Here is a 13193-nt window from a genome sequence, read left to right as displayed (position 1 = left end):
ATCAAATTCCAGAAATAAGGAGTTCCTGGTGAAGTAATAGGGCGCAACAGGAAAATAACCAAAGACCACCAGAAAACCCCCACCTCCCCAAAACTTAAAGAATCACAATATCATCATTCAATATTATTTTCTAATATATAAACATATTTTCATTTAAGGCACAGTTCCATTATCAAAATATGTTTACAAATAATATTGAATGATGATATTGTGATTTCTTACATTTTGGGGAGGTGGGGTATTTCTGGTCTTCTAAAATTGAAACCAATCCTCAGTCCTGTCACACTAGAGGCAGTCGCTGATCACTGACCTGTGATAGATTTTTTCTTCTATGGTGCCAGCTGTCAGGAGTCTGTACACAGTCACTTGTTTCTTCTGTCCTATTCTCCAGGCACGTTCACGGGCCTATTGCAATGAGAGAAAGGCATCATTAGTGATAACAGTCATTTGAGGACTCACAGACAGAAGGAAGAAGCGCTCACTGCGGTGCTTCGCAGAGTGCTCACTTTGTCCCTGCCTTTGAACCCACTGCAAACCTGATTGAGGAATTAATTTTGTTCCAGAGTAGTTTTCTTCATTGAAGGACACACTACAGCCTTTACTGTGGCCCTGGTTGAGGTACTGACCACATTACACACTGCAGCACTCTTTGAATGTGCACTCATGTTGGTGCTGATAACAGGGACTATGTCACACTGTGCCACATGCTAACCTGTTCAGTGAGGTGCTTGTGGAGTAAAGGTCTCTCATACCTCTAAGAGAAAGAGAGGTATCTTGTGATAAGGGACAGAAGCAGAGTTAGTACCATTGGAATAGTGACACCAAGAGGGAGGAGATCTCTGCTGTTGAAGTGAGAACCTAAGGCATAGATCTAAAGCATAAAGCTTGCTGAAGGAGTGAAAGAATAATCACTTTTCTTATGCAAAAGCCTACAGCCTGCTGCTGTACTCAGACATACTGTGGAGTGAGAAACTGATGTCACCTGCATGAGAGACCAACAAAGAATTCCTTCAGATGTGACACACTGAAGCCTATCGCTGCAGCAGAGGTCATTTTGGCAAACCGTTGGAGGCAGTGAACAATGTATGCTCGTGGAATTAGTGCTTGGGCCTGCTGCTGGACAGCGTGAGTGAAAGGCTTGTTAGTGTAACACTCACTGAGTCCTACTTGTTAATTCATAGTTTAAAACGATTGCCATTGTGAATGTTTAAGGACCAGATTCATATTGGAAACTGAATCAATTAATGGAGTACATGTTTAAGGCCAGAAGCTATTCTGAGACACTGATGGTTTATTCTGGAGAAAACGGACATCCTGCTTCTGCAGTGAACAACTGAGGCTAAGTTGGGTGATAAATGAGGCCCCCTGTTAATGTGACAGCTTGAGGCCAGGATCCTAAAGTTAATGTTTAAGTCTAAATTTAGCTTACAAGGGTATTTTCCGTAGACTCTATTTGCTGGATGAACTCTTATAAACAACTGGCATAGGTCAAACTGTGCCCACAGGTAGATGAGCTCCGCATGTCCTTTGTAGTTGGCACCCCATTCATGACTTTCTTTCTGACAGTTATCTGTTTAAATCTTCTTTTACATTTTTAACACACAGGAAATGTTTGCTGTAGTCTTCTGGGTCACGACAAGAGTCAGTGGCAGATTTTTTGAGTTTCCACAGAGAGGATCACATACCTATAAGCTTACTTAAGTAACACACTGTGGTTTAATTGCCCGTCTGCCTCTCAAATATCTCAAATGTAATATGGAAGAGGGCTTGTGGATTAGATGAATGGCCCTTAGGTCCAGCTTGTTGCTGTTTTTGTTAATTAGCACTTGAATAATGGAAGCCTTTGTGTCTAGGTCCCCTGAAAAATTAGGTGACTCCTTTAATCTTCCCATTCAATGATAATATTTAGAAGAGAGATGATTTCTAGAAGGGCAAAACTTTAAACATATTCCATTCCTGATACCACCAGAAGAGGATCAAATAGCTTAGGAGATAAAGGGCAAATTCCACACTGACTTTCTACAATCCGTCTTTATTTGTGCGATGAGACCTATGTACTATTAGGTGCTGCTGATTACACAAATATAAGAAGGATTATATTATTTACCCAGTTTGTGATATATAGTGTCTTAAATTCACATGCACTGCTAACTGTGCTATCTAGTGTTGGGCATTTGCAATTACAACTTGTATTTCTTCGAAGAAGTCTTTTCGAGTCATAGGGTCTCGGTGACTCCACCCACAGGTCATGGATGGGGATAGGCACCAACTACTTTGTTAAATTCTTTTCCGCCCAATGGGTTAGAGTAGGAATGGAGTAGTAAGCAGAAAAGAATAATGTCCATGCGTATCGATAAAGTATCGTATTAAGTGTAAGATCTGTAAAACACACTGGCTTCTGTGGAGGAGGGTGGGTGCATCTACTTCTAAAGCACTACATGCAACAAACAGATGTTTCCAGGGTAAGTAACATAGTCCGTTTGTAGCACGTGTGGCTGTAGATACATATGCTTTCTATCAAAGGTTAAACAATACTTTCCTAACTGTGGTGAGACAGTGGATGGTGCAAAGGTCTGAAACAGAATTCTAAAGAGAGTCTGACCAACTTTAGCTTGTTGACTAGCAAGAATAGCCACACAATAATGCTTTATGAAAGTGTGTGGAGTTGACTATGTGTCAGCTTTACAAATATCTACCATGGGTATATTCCCTAGAAAGGCCATAGTAGCATCTGTTTACTGGTGGAGTGTGGCTTGGAGCAGAAAGGCAGGGTTATTTTAGCTTCTCAGTAACAGGTGCGGATGCATTTGACAATCTACCTGATATTGCCTGTCTCAGAAAGTGCATGACCTATAGAAGGATGTGAAAAACCACAAACACTTATGTTTTGCTAAAGGGTTTGGTTCTATCAATGTAGTACATAACAGCACGTTTGAGATCAGTTGTGCGAAGTGGACATTCAACTAGAGTCTGGATGTGGAAAGAAGAGTGGGAGTTGTATAAGAATTTTTGATTAATTATAAGAACCACTCTGTCCTGATATACCTGGAAGAATGGATCTTGCAATGTGAGGGCCTACTGTTCATATATATATATGTCTGAGAGACATTATAGTTATCAAGAAGGCAACCTTCCAAGAGAGAAAGAGCATGAATGCAGTGGCTCAAATGGAGCCACACAAGTCTAATGAGGACAGCATTGATATTCCATAATGGGGCTGGGTGTAATCATATGTTTATTGTCCACATAAGCTATATTTAAAGAATTTTGAATAGGGAAGAGTGTTCCCACTTTTGCATACATACAGCAATAGTGGCTAAATGTAGCCAGACTGATATGTAGGCTAACCCCTGACTTTTGTTAATTGCAAGAGGTAGCAAATAATGTCTTGCACCATAGGAGTAAGAGGGTTTATGTGTTTCGGAGTACAGCAGTGGCCAAAATGCTTCTACTTAGCAGCAGTAGTGGGCCTACCAGCTTCTTTGAGTAGGTCTATGCAGTCGGGCGGCAGGTCAAAGTAACCAAGCTCTAGGCCCTCAGGAGTCAAATTGCCAGGCTGATTTGTTTGAAGTCCGGGTGTCTGACTTTGCTGTGTTTTGTGCAAGAAAGTCTGGCCTGGTGGGACATGTTCTCGTAGGGGGCGACTGACATTTCTAGAAGGGTCAAGAACCATGGTTGTCTGGTCCACTTTGGGACCACTAGGTTGAGTGTGAGGGATGTTTGCTTGAGATCCCCGACCACGTAAGTAATCAGTAGGAGAGGAGAAAAAGCATATGCAAAGATCCCTGATCTAATCATCCACAGAGCATTGCCTATGGACTGCGGGTGTGGAAAACTGGTGGCAAAGTGTGGGCTTTTTGAATTTTCAAGTGTGGCAAAAATATCCATATTTGGGGTACCCCATCTCTGGAAGTAAGGGAGTAGGTCTTTAGGTCCACTTATTGACTTTCTTCTACATCCTGATAGATCAGGTCTGCAAAGCTGTTTTCCACTCCTGGAAGATACTCTACCAGAAGGTGATCTTGGTGATGGATGGCCCAGTGCCAGATTTGCTGCGCTAGTGTCATTAGCTGAGGGGAGTGAGTGCCACCTTGTTTTTGTAGGTAGTACATGGCAGTCATGTTATCCATGCACACCAGGACTACATCCCCCTGCATCTCCTGAAAAAAGGCTTTGAGAGAGCTACTTGATTGGCTAGCACTGCAGAGTGGTTGATGTAGAGACCCCTTTGATTAGGTGGCCACAGACTCTGGACTGTCATGTCATTAAAATGTGCTCCCCAGTCGACTAGAGATGCGAATGTGGTGATGGCCACTTGACGAACTGGGTCTACACAGGGTCTGCCATGATTCTTGTTCCACCACCAGAGAGCGATGGGTGCTGGCCCTTGCCAATACTAGATTTTCAAACTGGCCTTCTGTTTATGACCACTGGCTTGCGAGGCATTCCTAAAGCAGGTACCTATGCCATCTGGAAGGGTAACTATGGCAATGCCTAAAGCCATCATTCCCAGACAGTGCATTACTGTCAAACTGAAAGTGGACTGAGTGGAAAGAGAGGGAGAAGCTGCTGGAATGCTTGACCCTTCAGGAGCTGGGGAGGGATTTGTGCACCTCAGAGTTGAGTACTGACCCTAAGAAGGGTTGAATTTGAAGTGGCTTCAAGCATGTGTTCACTGTGAACCCCAGACTGCGCAGAAGGGAGACTGTGGCTTGGGTGTGTGTTAGGCATTCCTGGGTGCTTATGCTCTTGATAAGCCAATTGTCGAGGCTGGGGAAGATGTGAGTTCTTCCACTCCGGAGAGGAGTTGCTACCACTGCTAAATACTTGCTAAAGACCTGTGGGGCCATGATGAAATCTAAAGGCTAGTTCCTTGAAACTGGTAGTAGTGACCAGTAACCATGAAGGTGAGGTAGCGACAATGAGCTGGATGGATTGGTATTTGAAAGAACGCATCCTTCAAGTATAGAGCGGCCATGAAGTTGTCTTGCTGAAGTAGTGAGACGACATCCTGTAGGGTGACTATGTGGAAATGTTTTAACACTTGTTTCTGTTGAGAGGACGGAGGTCAAGGATCGGTCTGAGGGATCTGTCATTTTTGGGAAAGGGGAAGTATACAGTGAAGATGCCCTTGCCCTGATACTGATGGAGCACTGGCTCTATGTCTTCTGTGAGTAGGAGCGCTTGAATCTCCTCCTGTTGAAACATGAGATGGTCTGGGCTGAGCGTGTGGGTGGAATGTTTGGTGTGGTTAGGATGATAGATAGGACCCACCGGTCTGTAGTGTTCTCTTCCCAGTGAGGAAGGAACCCTTGAAGTCTTTCACCAACAGGTGTTGTGTAATCAATGGGGATAAAAAGAGAGTATAGTTTTGGAGGTAGAGGCTCCCTTACTAGGGGTATCTCTGCCACAACCCTTGGAACCGTTTCCTCTGAAAGAGACTCATTTGAAACCCCTGCCAGCCTGTGGGGATAACCCTGTTGCTGCAGATTACAGGACTGGATTTAGACTAGGGAAGTGACTTTGGACCAGCCTCTTAACTGCTACCTAAAAAAGGATCCACTACCCAAATGTCCCTGAAGGACATCCATCGCCTTAGCGGTTTCAGTGTACTATTTGATCTTCTCAGGCATGGTGTTAATCTGCAGTCTGAACAGGTGTTACCATCAAATGGCAGAGATGAGGTGATGTTGCACCTCCAGCTTGAAGCCAGACACATGGAGCCAAGAGTGGTGCCGAAGGATGACTGAGGTGTTGACCCCACCTTGCTACTGTATCTGCTGCATCCCATGCACACCTAATGGTTGCATTGGAAATAGCCTGGAGTGCTGCCCTTTTCTTACCAGTAGTAACCACTAAGCAGTCTGGTGAGACATGAACTCTGATACAGTGCAGGACAGAAGGCATCACCACGCAAGCTTTCACCTGCACCTTGAACATCTCAGGGGCAGATTTAATCATCTCCTTGAGCACCAGGAAGTACTGAACAGACTGCTGTGTCATTGACAGCATATCTACAAGGAAGTCATCCTCCTCAAGAGTGGTCTACATCTCTACCTTATGGTAGGCAGCCGCGTGTTGAATGATGCTGCAGTACGCCATGGTGTCATGTGGCGCTTATTGGTATATGTTCGAGGTCAGGGTCTGTTTGAGGGTCTATATCTTAATGCTCCCACATATCCCCGGAGGTAGCTGGGTAGATTGGGGCAACGTCGTCAGTGGGCGATAAGGGCTAGGACTGCCAGCATTGGAGTATGACCCTGGGGACCCCTACAGTGAGGGCATAGGAAGTGAGGAAAGTGGAGGTTAAAGTCAAGGAGGAGATGGAGGATGAGGAGGAGGAGGAGTGGAAGTTTTGTATTTGGGCATCTTGGCAGGCAATGGATTCCGAGGCATGAAGAGAACCAATAAACTTGTTGATCAGTAGCACGCTGAATTACATCCGAACTCAATGGCAGAGGAAAACAACCTAACAACAAAGTCAGTGCCCATGTGCATCCATGAGCAGGAGTCACTGAGACCTGGTGAAAGAAAAACAAGTTTTAATCATCTGATCCTAAAACTGGGTCTAAAGGGTAAGCAGAGCATGTGCATCTACAGCCTCAAATTCTATGAACATGATGTTTGGTGATGACCCATGGTTAACTGTGTGGTTTTGGATCTTAAATTAGAGGGAACAGCTATTCTCCATGAATAGTAACTTGTGCATTACTTTAGAATGCACAGTCTGGCCATAAGAGAGTTGCTGCTCTGTCCTTCAGCTTCCTAGAATAGTGGTGCATTTGTACTGCACTTCATAATCTTGATGGGGCATCTAAGCGTTTTTAGGTGGTTGAATAAGCCACTCAGTTTGTTATGCACTGTTGGGAGAAAACAGTTTATATGTATATTCTGTGAATAATGTAGGGAGTCTTGTTGACATTGGTAAGTGTGCTTCAAAGCATCTCCTCACAACTAGGGCACAACTAAAAAGGCCACTGTCTGAAAGGGCACAAAACAAAGTACTTTAAAGTTGGGAATGCACAAACCAATGTTTCATGACATAGCTTTACTTTGAAAAAGGCAGGCACACATTCAGTGGTGTAACGAAAATTGTTAAGTACCTGGAGGGGGCCAACTCCCCCTGGACCCAGTCAGGGGCCTGCTGCCCGTGCACAGTGTACTGTGGTGAGGGGGTCCCCATGGAACTCGCCCCTGCACCGCCGGGGCTGCAGGGGCCTTTCTTACACCAGTGAACACTTTCTGTGTTTAATAGGAATTACAGTGATTCTAAAAAAAAAAAAGGTTTCTTTCACTGGATTAATCGCATGAGGGACTGTTAAATTCAAGGACGTCACCTGTTATGAGTGTAGATTTTCTCTTCCTTGTTAATAATTTTTATTATCCAACAAACATGACGTGATCAATGATTTTTTCCACCTCCAAAAGGGGATTTATTGTAGAAGGCTAATATGGTGGCAGAGCCACAGAGGAGCACTATGTAGATTAAAAGTTTTCATCATTCTTTCACCCTAATTAAAAAGAAGATATAGAGTGAAACAGAAAACGGATTCAAAATATATTCTTTCAAAGTAAAGACCAAAATAATTGTGGGGAAAATCCTTGCTCCAAAAGACAAAAAAGATATCTGAGGGTGAACGACACTGCAGTGCACGTTGGAGCTCTTTAGAGTTTTTTTCTTTAAATACACTGTCCCCAAACCCCTGCTCAAAGGCAGAGAAAATTTAAGATTTAGGAATGCTACTGAGGATCACATAATGGAGAACTAATAAACACAAAAATACATATTTTCTTGCAAAAGAAACTCAATGTCTTGCTTCTTTCTTCATTGGTCCCTAAAGATGGACATGTGATTTAGGAACATTATCAACATTAACTTTAATTCCTGGAATTTTCCACGCACCTGAGTGTCTGTACTTGGGTTCCAGTCTGGGTCGAAGATGATAACTCTATCTGCTCCAGTCAGGTTCACCCCTAAACCACCCACTTTGGTAGTCAGAAGAAAAATAAATATCGAGGTGTCCTGAAGTGGGAAAGCAAAAAACCAGTCAGGTGCGGTAAATACATCTCTGTCCTCAGACAAACCTCCACCAATAGTGCAGGTTATGTGCTCCACAGTCTGAAAACTAAGCATGCAGTAAGCAAGGAGAAATATCAATTAACAGAGTAGTTGAGGTTGTGGCTAATATTACATAGGAATAATTGTGGGTTGGAATCAATCTCACGATGGGAGACACTAACGGCAAATGCTATTCTCACTGTGGGGGCAACCTAAGCCACTAAATGTGGGTGCATATTTAGGGGTTAGCCTCACAGCATTAGGAAGAGTTGGTTCGGCTTTGCTTCTTACACATTGGGATATGTAAGGTTGAGGTATTATCCCTAAAAGAGGCAGTGTGTGTAGAATGGGGTTTATATCACAGTGCCGGACAGTGTAGGCTGGGATTTCCATTCCAAAACAGGGTAATATACGTTTACATGGTTAACATCACGAGGGCTGAGGCTGATTTTATCACATGGGCAAACAAAAAAGGAATTAAGATCACGTTACTGGCTAAAACCTGTTGTAAAGAAAGTGAATACATAGCTCAATCGCACTATTTTGAGTGGGGTTGAGGGCAAATAATGTAAGTGTAGATAGCAAAAGAAGTATAACCTTCATAGTTGTAGTTCACACTAAAAAATCAACTTGCCTTTAACACAAATTCTCGACAAAATATATTTGCAAACATTTAGTATCGCAGAATAGTTTTCTCAACAGACAAAAATAACACGCAATGCTCGTGTACAAGCAACTTTTACTTTTTAATTTTTAACTTTCAAGAAATAGACGCTGCTGCTTTAACAGTTTACTTCTAAAAAAGAGGAAAAAAAACAAAATAAACTTTTTCTATAAGAAAACCCTGTTACAGGGAGCTAAAACTGCTTTGAAACTTTAAGGCAGCCAAAAACAACCATAATCTCACCATAAAGCACAATGATACTATACCCTCAATTTGTTTTTGTTTTTTCTTGTGAAGAAACCAATTTATTACCTGTAGGAATGATTTTGCAGCCTGAAGCTTTTATAGATTCACCTGCTGTGCATTATTTCGGTATCTAGTGGGTGGGTGCAAAAGTGTTTATCTACAAACTTTTTACTGGTTAGTGTCTATCTAGGCAGAGTCCATATAACTCGCTATGACGGTAAGCACAGGCCTCCTAATGTAAATATATATATATTTATTATAACCATATATCTGTAATCCAAAGCTGTTTCACTTAACTTCCAGTCACATTAAGCGTTGCGTGGCAGTAGGAAAAGCAGGCAGCACAGCCGAATCTGGAATGCTTTATGGAAAGTTTTAATTAAAGTATTAAGTCGCAGAGTACAGAGTGCAAAACGAAAAATGGCGACGCGTTTAGGCCGGAGCCTTCAACTAGCCATAGAGGTATGTGTGCTGTGTATTTAAAACGAAAGAGGTTACCCCTCCCAGGCAAACAGATAAGTAGGCAATCACTAGGTTAGTCAGGAAAGGTGGTCCAACACACAAATGTTTGTGCCAAATTATACAAGGGGGTAGAAAATTAAATGAGAGGTCCCATAGGAAATTTGACTCCTGCTTCATCCTAAAAAGATGAATAGATCTACAACGAACTTGCCATGAAAACAGAACTAGTTTTTGCGATATTAGTGTTTAAAAAGTTGCAAAGCGATCTTTAAAAGTTAACATTGTGAATATCTTTGCCATTTTAGAGTCATCACTTTCAAATCCTTACAATCATGGTGATCGTGAGATTTATGGCAGGTAAGTGGTTATGTTCCTCCAATAACGGTATAACCATAAGAAGGGCTATCATTCGGAATCTTTGAGGTTTGGTTAATCTGTTCGCCAACCTTAGGTCCCATACAGGTGTCAAAGTTAGATATTGCTTTGCTATCAGAAAGTAACCTGAATATACTTATGTCCGTTTCTCATACAGCGGAACTACTTGTGTTGTTTCTTTTTGCAACAATTCCTTCACCTTGTGTTCAAAATCTTTATTTTCTTCTTTTTTGAAGTTTTGTGATTTTGAGTTAACCGTTGGTGGTTTTCATTTGAATGCTATAAAATAACCATTTCTGATTAAGCTTACCGCACAAAAGTTCATTATTTTGCTCCTCCTCCTGGTGTTGGGTATTGAGGGGGCCGCCTTTTAAAGCTATTTTGCAGTTGTGGCAGACGCCATTGAGGCCTGACCTTAAGATTGTCCTCCACCATGAACAGTGGATTTGAATTGAAGGGATTGTTGCAAATGCAGTATTATCATCTACAGAGCCTTATATTATTACGCTCCTGGCTTTATCACTAATCATCTTCAAAGAAGTAGTCCCATAAGAACTATCTTCCCTTAAGCTATCTCACTGCTCTGAGAATTAAGAAACAAAGTCTGTGTGGTCAATCTTCATCACACTTGGCACTGAGAATATGTAACTCTCTTCCTGCTGTTTTAAGATCTGAAGTTCCCCTCCAGTGATATGGCTCTCTACTCAAAACCAAGCTTGTTATATTGTCAAGCATTAGAGACTTAAACTATTTGTAAACTTTCATATGGCTCTGTTGAACAGTCACATGCGTGGGACCTACAAGTGATAGTGCACGTAATAAGTGCCTTTTAATACAATATAACATAACACACCATAACAATGTGATGTCTGAGTAAATGGCATCCATAAGGCCTACCTTTGAAACGGAGACGTGTACTGTTGTCAAACTTGTCCTCTTCTCTCTGAGGAACGTCTCCTTTTTTTATGAGACACTTATCTTATTCTTTTCAATGTTTCCATTGCTTTATTGATCTCATTTGCCATCTTCATGACTTCCAGAGAGTGACAGAATTCTGGTCCAGATAAATAACTGTCTGCAAAAAGCATATCTATTATAGAAGATTAAACTGCAGGTTTAAACCCAGCGGCGGCTCCTCTGCTATGGCGGAGGAGCTTTGCCCCCTTGCCAGCTGTAGCAGCTGCAAACCTTTTACAATAAAACGATAATTAATAATGCCAGACTTCTTTTAATGACTTGATATTTTATGAGAAACCTTCATAGAGTTCAGAAGCTTCTCGATGTTCTCCTCTGAGATCTCTATCTATCTCTTTCTCTTGACATAGCTCACGATTCACTCCCGAAGGAGTATCTCGGCGCTCTTTTGGTCTGGCAAATAGGACACCCTAAACAATGTTTATTATCGTTTTATTGTTAAAGGAGCGGGATCATGGGCCGCGTTAGGGACTCCCCTCAGTGCGCATGTATTTTTGGCAGCCTGTCTCTGGCTGGCCAAACACACATGCGCACTGGGCTCTCTCCAAACCGGCACTGTGTTGCTGGGTTGGAAACAACAGGCAGAGGCTCCCACTCTGCCTTGGATTGCCAGCAGCATGAAAGCAGCATTAGGATGGCTGCAGGGCAGGGTGGGAGCCTGGCCTGCTGTGAGAACCAAGAAGCAACGCGGGAAGGTACGTTCTTTTTAAAATTATTATTATTATTATTTTTTTGTCTCCCCCGCCACGAGCCGCGACTGTTTAAACCCGATATGCATAACCAAGCATGCCTGCACAGTGCAGCTATCTATTTGTCAGCTGCCTGCTTTCGGCGTCAGCAGAGTCTAATGCAGACTTTTGGCATGATTTGTCAATAGTCTTTTCCTTTTCTAGGAATGATTTTGCTCTCTTCTGGAAGTCTTCAGGTAGGTGTTTTATTAAATCCTCCATATATTCCTACTGTTGATCAGCATGTCTACTGAGTAATGTATTAGCTGAAATGTGTTTTTTTATTGTGCTATATCGGTTTGTACTTCAAAAGCATCAGCTGCTCTCTTATGCTGACCTCATGATACATTGAAATGTCATTTCTGGGTATGCTCTTCAGCAGTGTTTTTTAACATTTTGACTTGTGTGGACCCCACCTAATCATTACTGTAATCCGAGGACTGCCACAGAGTCATTATTGTAAGTAAATAAATTAATGAATGCGGGAGATTTATAAAGAGCGAAGCTACTCAAGAATGCCTCTGTGCTGACAGGGACCCCCGTCCTAAGCAATTTCCGTGATTTAAACCTCAAAACAAAACACCAAAATGCAAAACAAGTATATACCAAACAAATGATCAAATATTTAAATAGTTTGTTTAATTTACAATCATAGAAAACATTTTCAATTTTGCTTACTTATTTTATATACTTATATTTTTTCAAAAGCCTCAAAGTAGTGAAATATGAACTGCATATGGCATTAACTTGATCGTTCATAGACAAGGACTGGTCAAATATTACTCAGAGATATTTCATCACCTGCTTGGGCATCGGGGGTAGAGCGAGTCCTGGAAGCCACCAGTCTGCTGACTATAAATGTTTTGCTTTGCCAAACAGCATAACCTCCGTCTTCTCGCTGTTCAATTGGTGGCAGTTCTTATTCATTCAGCCAGCAATCACTCTCATGCAACCCACAAACTTGTCCTCCACTTAGTCAGGATCAGGGCCAAATGAGATGGGTGTTGGGTATCCTCTGCATATGATACGAGCTCCACACAGCACGATCTTGCAATATGAGCCAGCTGCGCTACATAGATATTAAACAAGGCAGGGCTCAAACATGATCCTTGAGGGACCCCTTGATTAATATGTATCGTTCTTGACTTAAAGGGCCAAGACATACGTTTTGTATGTGATTGTTCAGGAAGACCATGAGACAGTGTAGCATTCTGCCATGGAGACCTGCCTTTTGTAATCTGCGGATTAAGATGGAATGGGAGACTGTGTCAAAGGAAGCAGAGAGCTCCAATAGCACTAACATGACCGGTATTACTGCATCTAAAGACAGCTTGATGTTGCTGGAGACTGCTAATAATGCGGTCTGAGTAATATGTAGCTCTCTAAAGCCGAAATGCGCGAGGTCAAGGATTTTATGTTCTTCAAGAAAGGAGAGTAACTGTTTATTAATATAACTTTCTAGAACTTTGGCCAATTGGGGTAGCAGCGAAATCTGTCTATAGTTAGAGAGGACATCGGGTTTAGCTGAAGGTTTTTTGACAAGCAGAGATAGCATTGCACTTTTTATTCCTTAGGCACCTTGGCAGTGGTTAGAGGAGGATTAAATATTTCATTCACTGCTGGTGCCAAGTAATTGGCTAAACTAACCGTTATTCTAGGGGGACATATAGGCCCTGGGAGTTAC

At 42.2% G+C, this 13193-nt stretch overlaps 1 protein-coding gene across 3 annotated transcripts in view; it reads right to left on the bottom strand.

Annotated features, from left to right (window-relative positions):
- The window catches only part of ERCC6 (ERCC excision repair 6, chromatin remodeling factor), a 208535-nt gene that overhangs the window by 30026 nt on the left and 165316 nt on the right, over window positions 1-13193 (bottom strand). For all 3 annotated transcript variants that reach the window (XM_069240869.1, XM_069240870.1, XM_069240871.1), the window contains exons 15-16: window positions 7904-8023; window positions 311-405 (exon numbers count right to left, since the gene is read on the bottom strand). In XM_069240869.1, the coding sequence (XP_069096970.1) occupies window positions 311-405; window positions 7904-8023 (215 nt within the window). The remainder of the gene's footprint in view (window positions 1-310; window positions 406-7903; window positions 8024-13193) is intronic.

Source organism: Pleurodeles waltl, chromosome 6, assembly GCF_031143425.1.
Source record: "Pleurodeles waltl isolate 20211129_DDA chromosome 6, aPleWal1.hap1.20221129, whole genome shotgun sequence".
Classification (NCBI taxonomy): domain Eukaryota; kingdom Metazoa; phylum Chordata; class Amphibia; order Caudata; family Salamandridae; genus Pleurodeles; species Pleurodeles waltl.
This window is presented reverse-complemented; position numbering and strand designations above follow the sequence as displayed.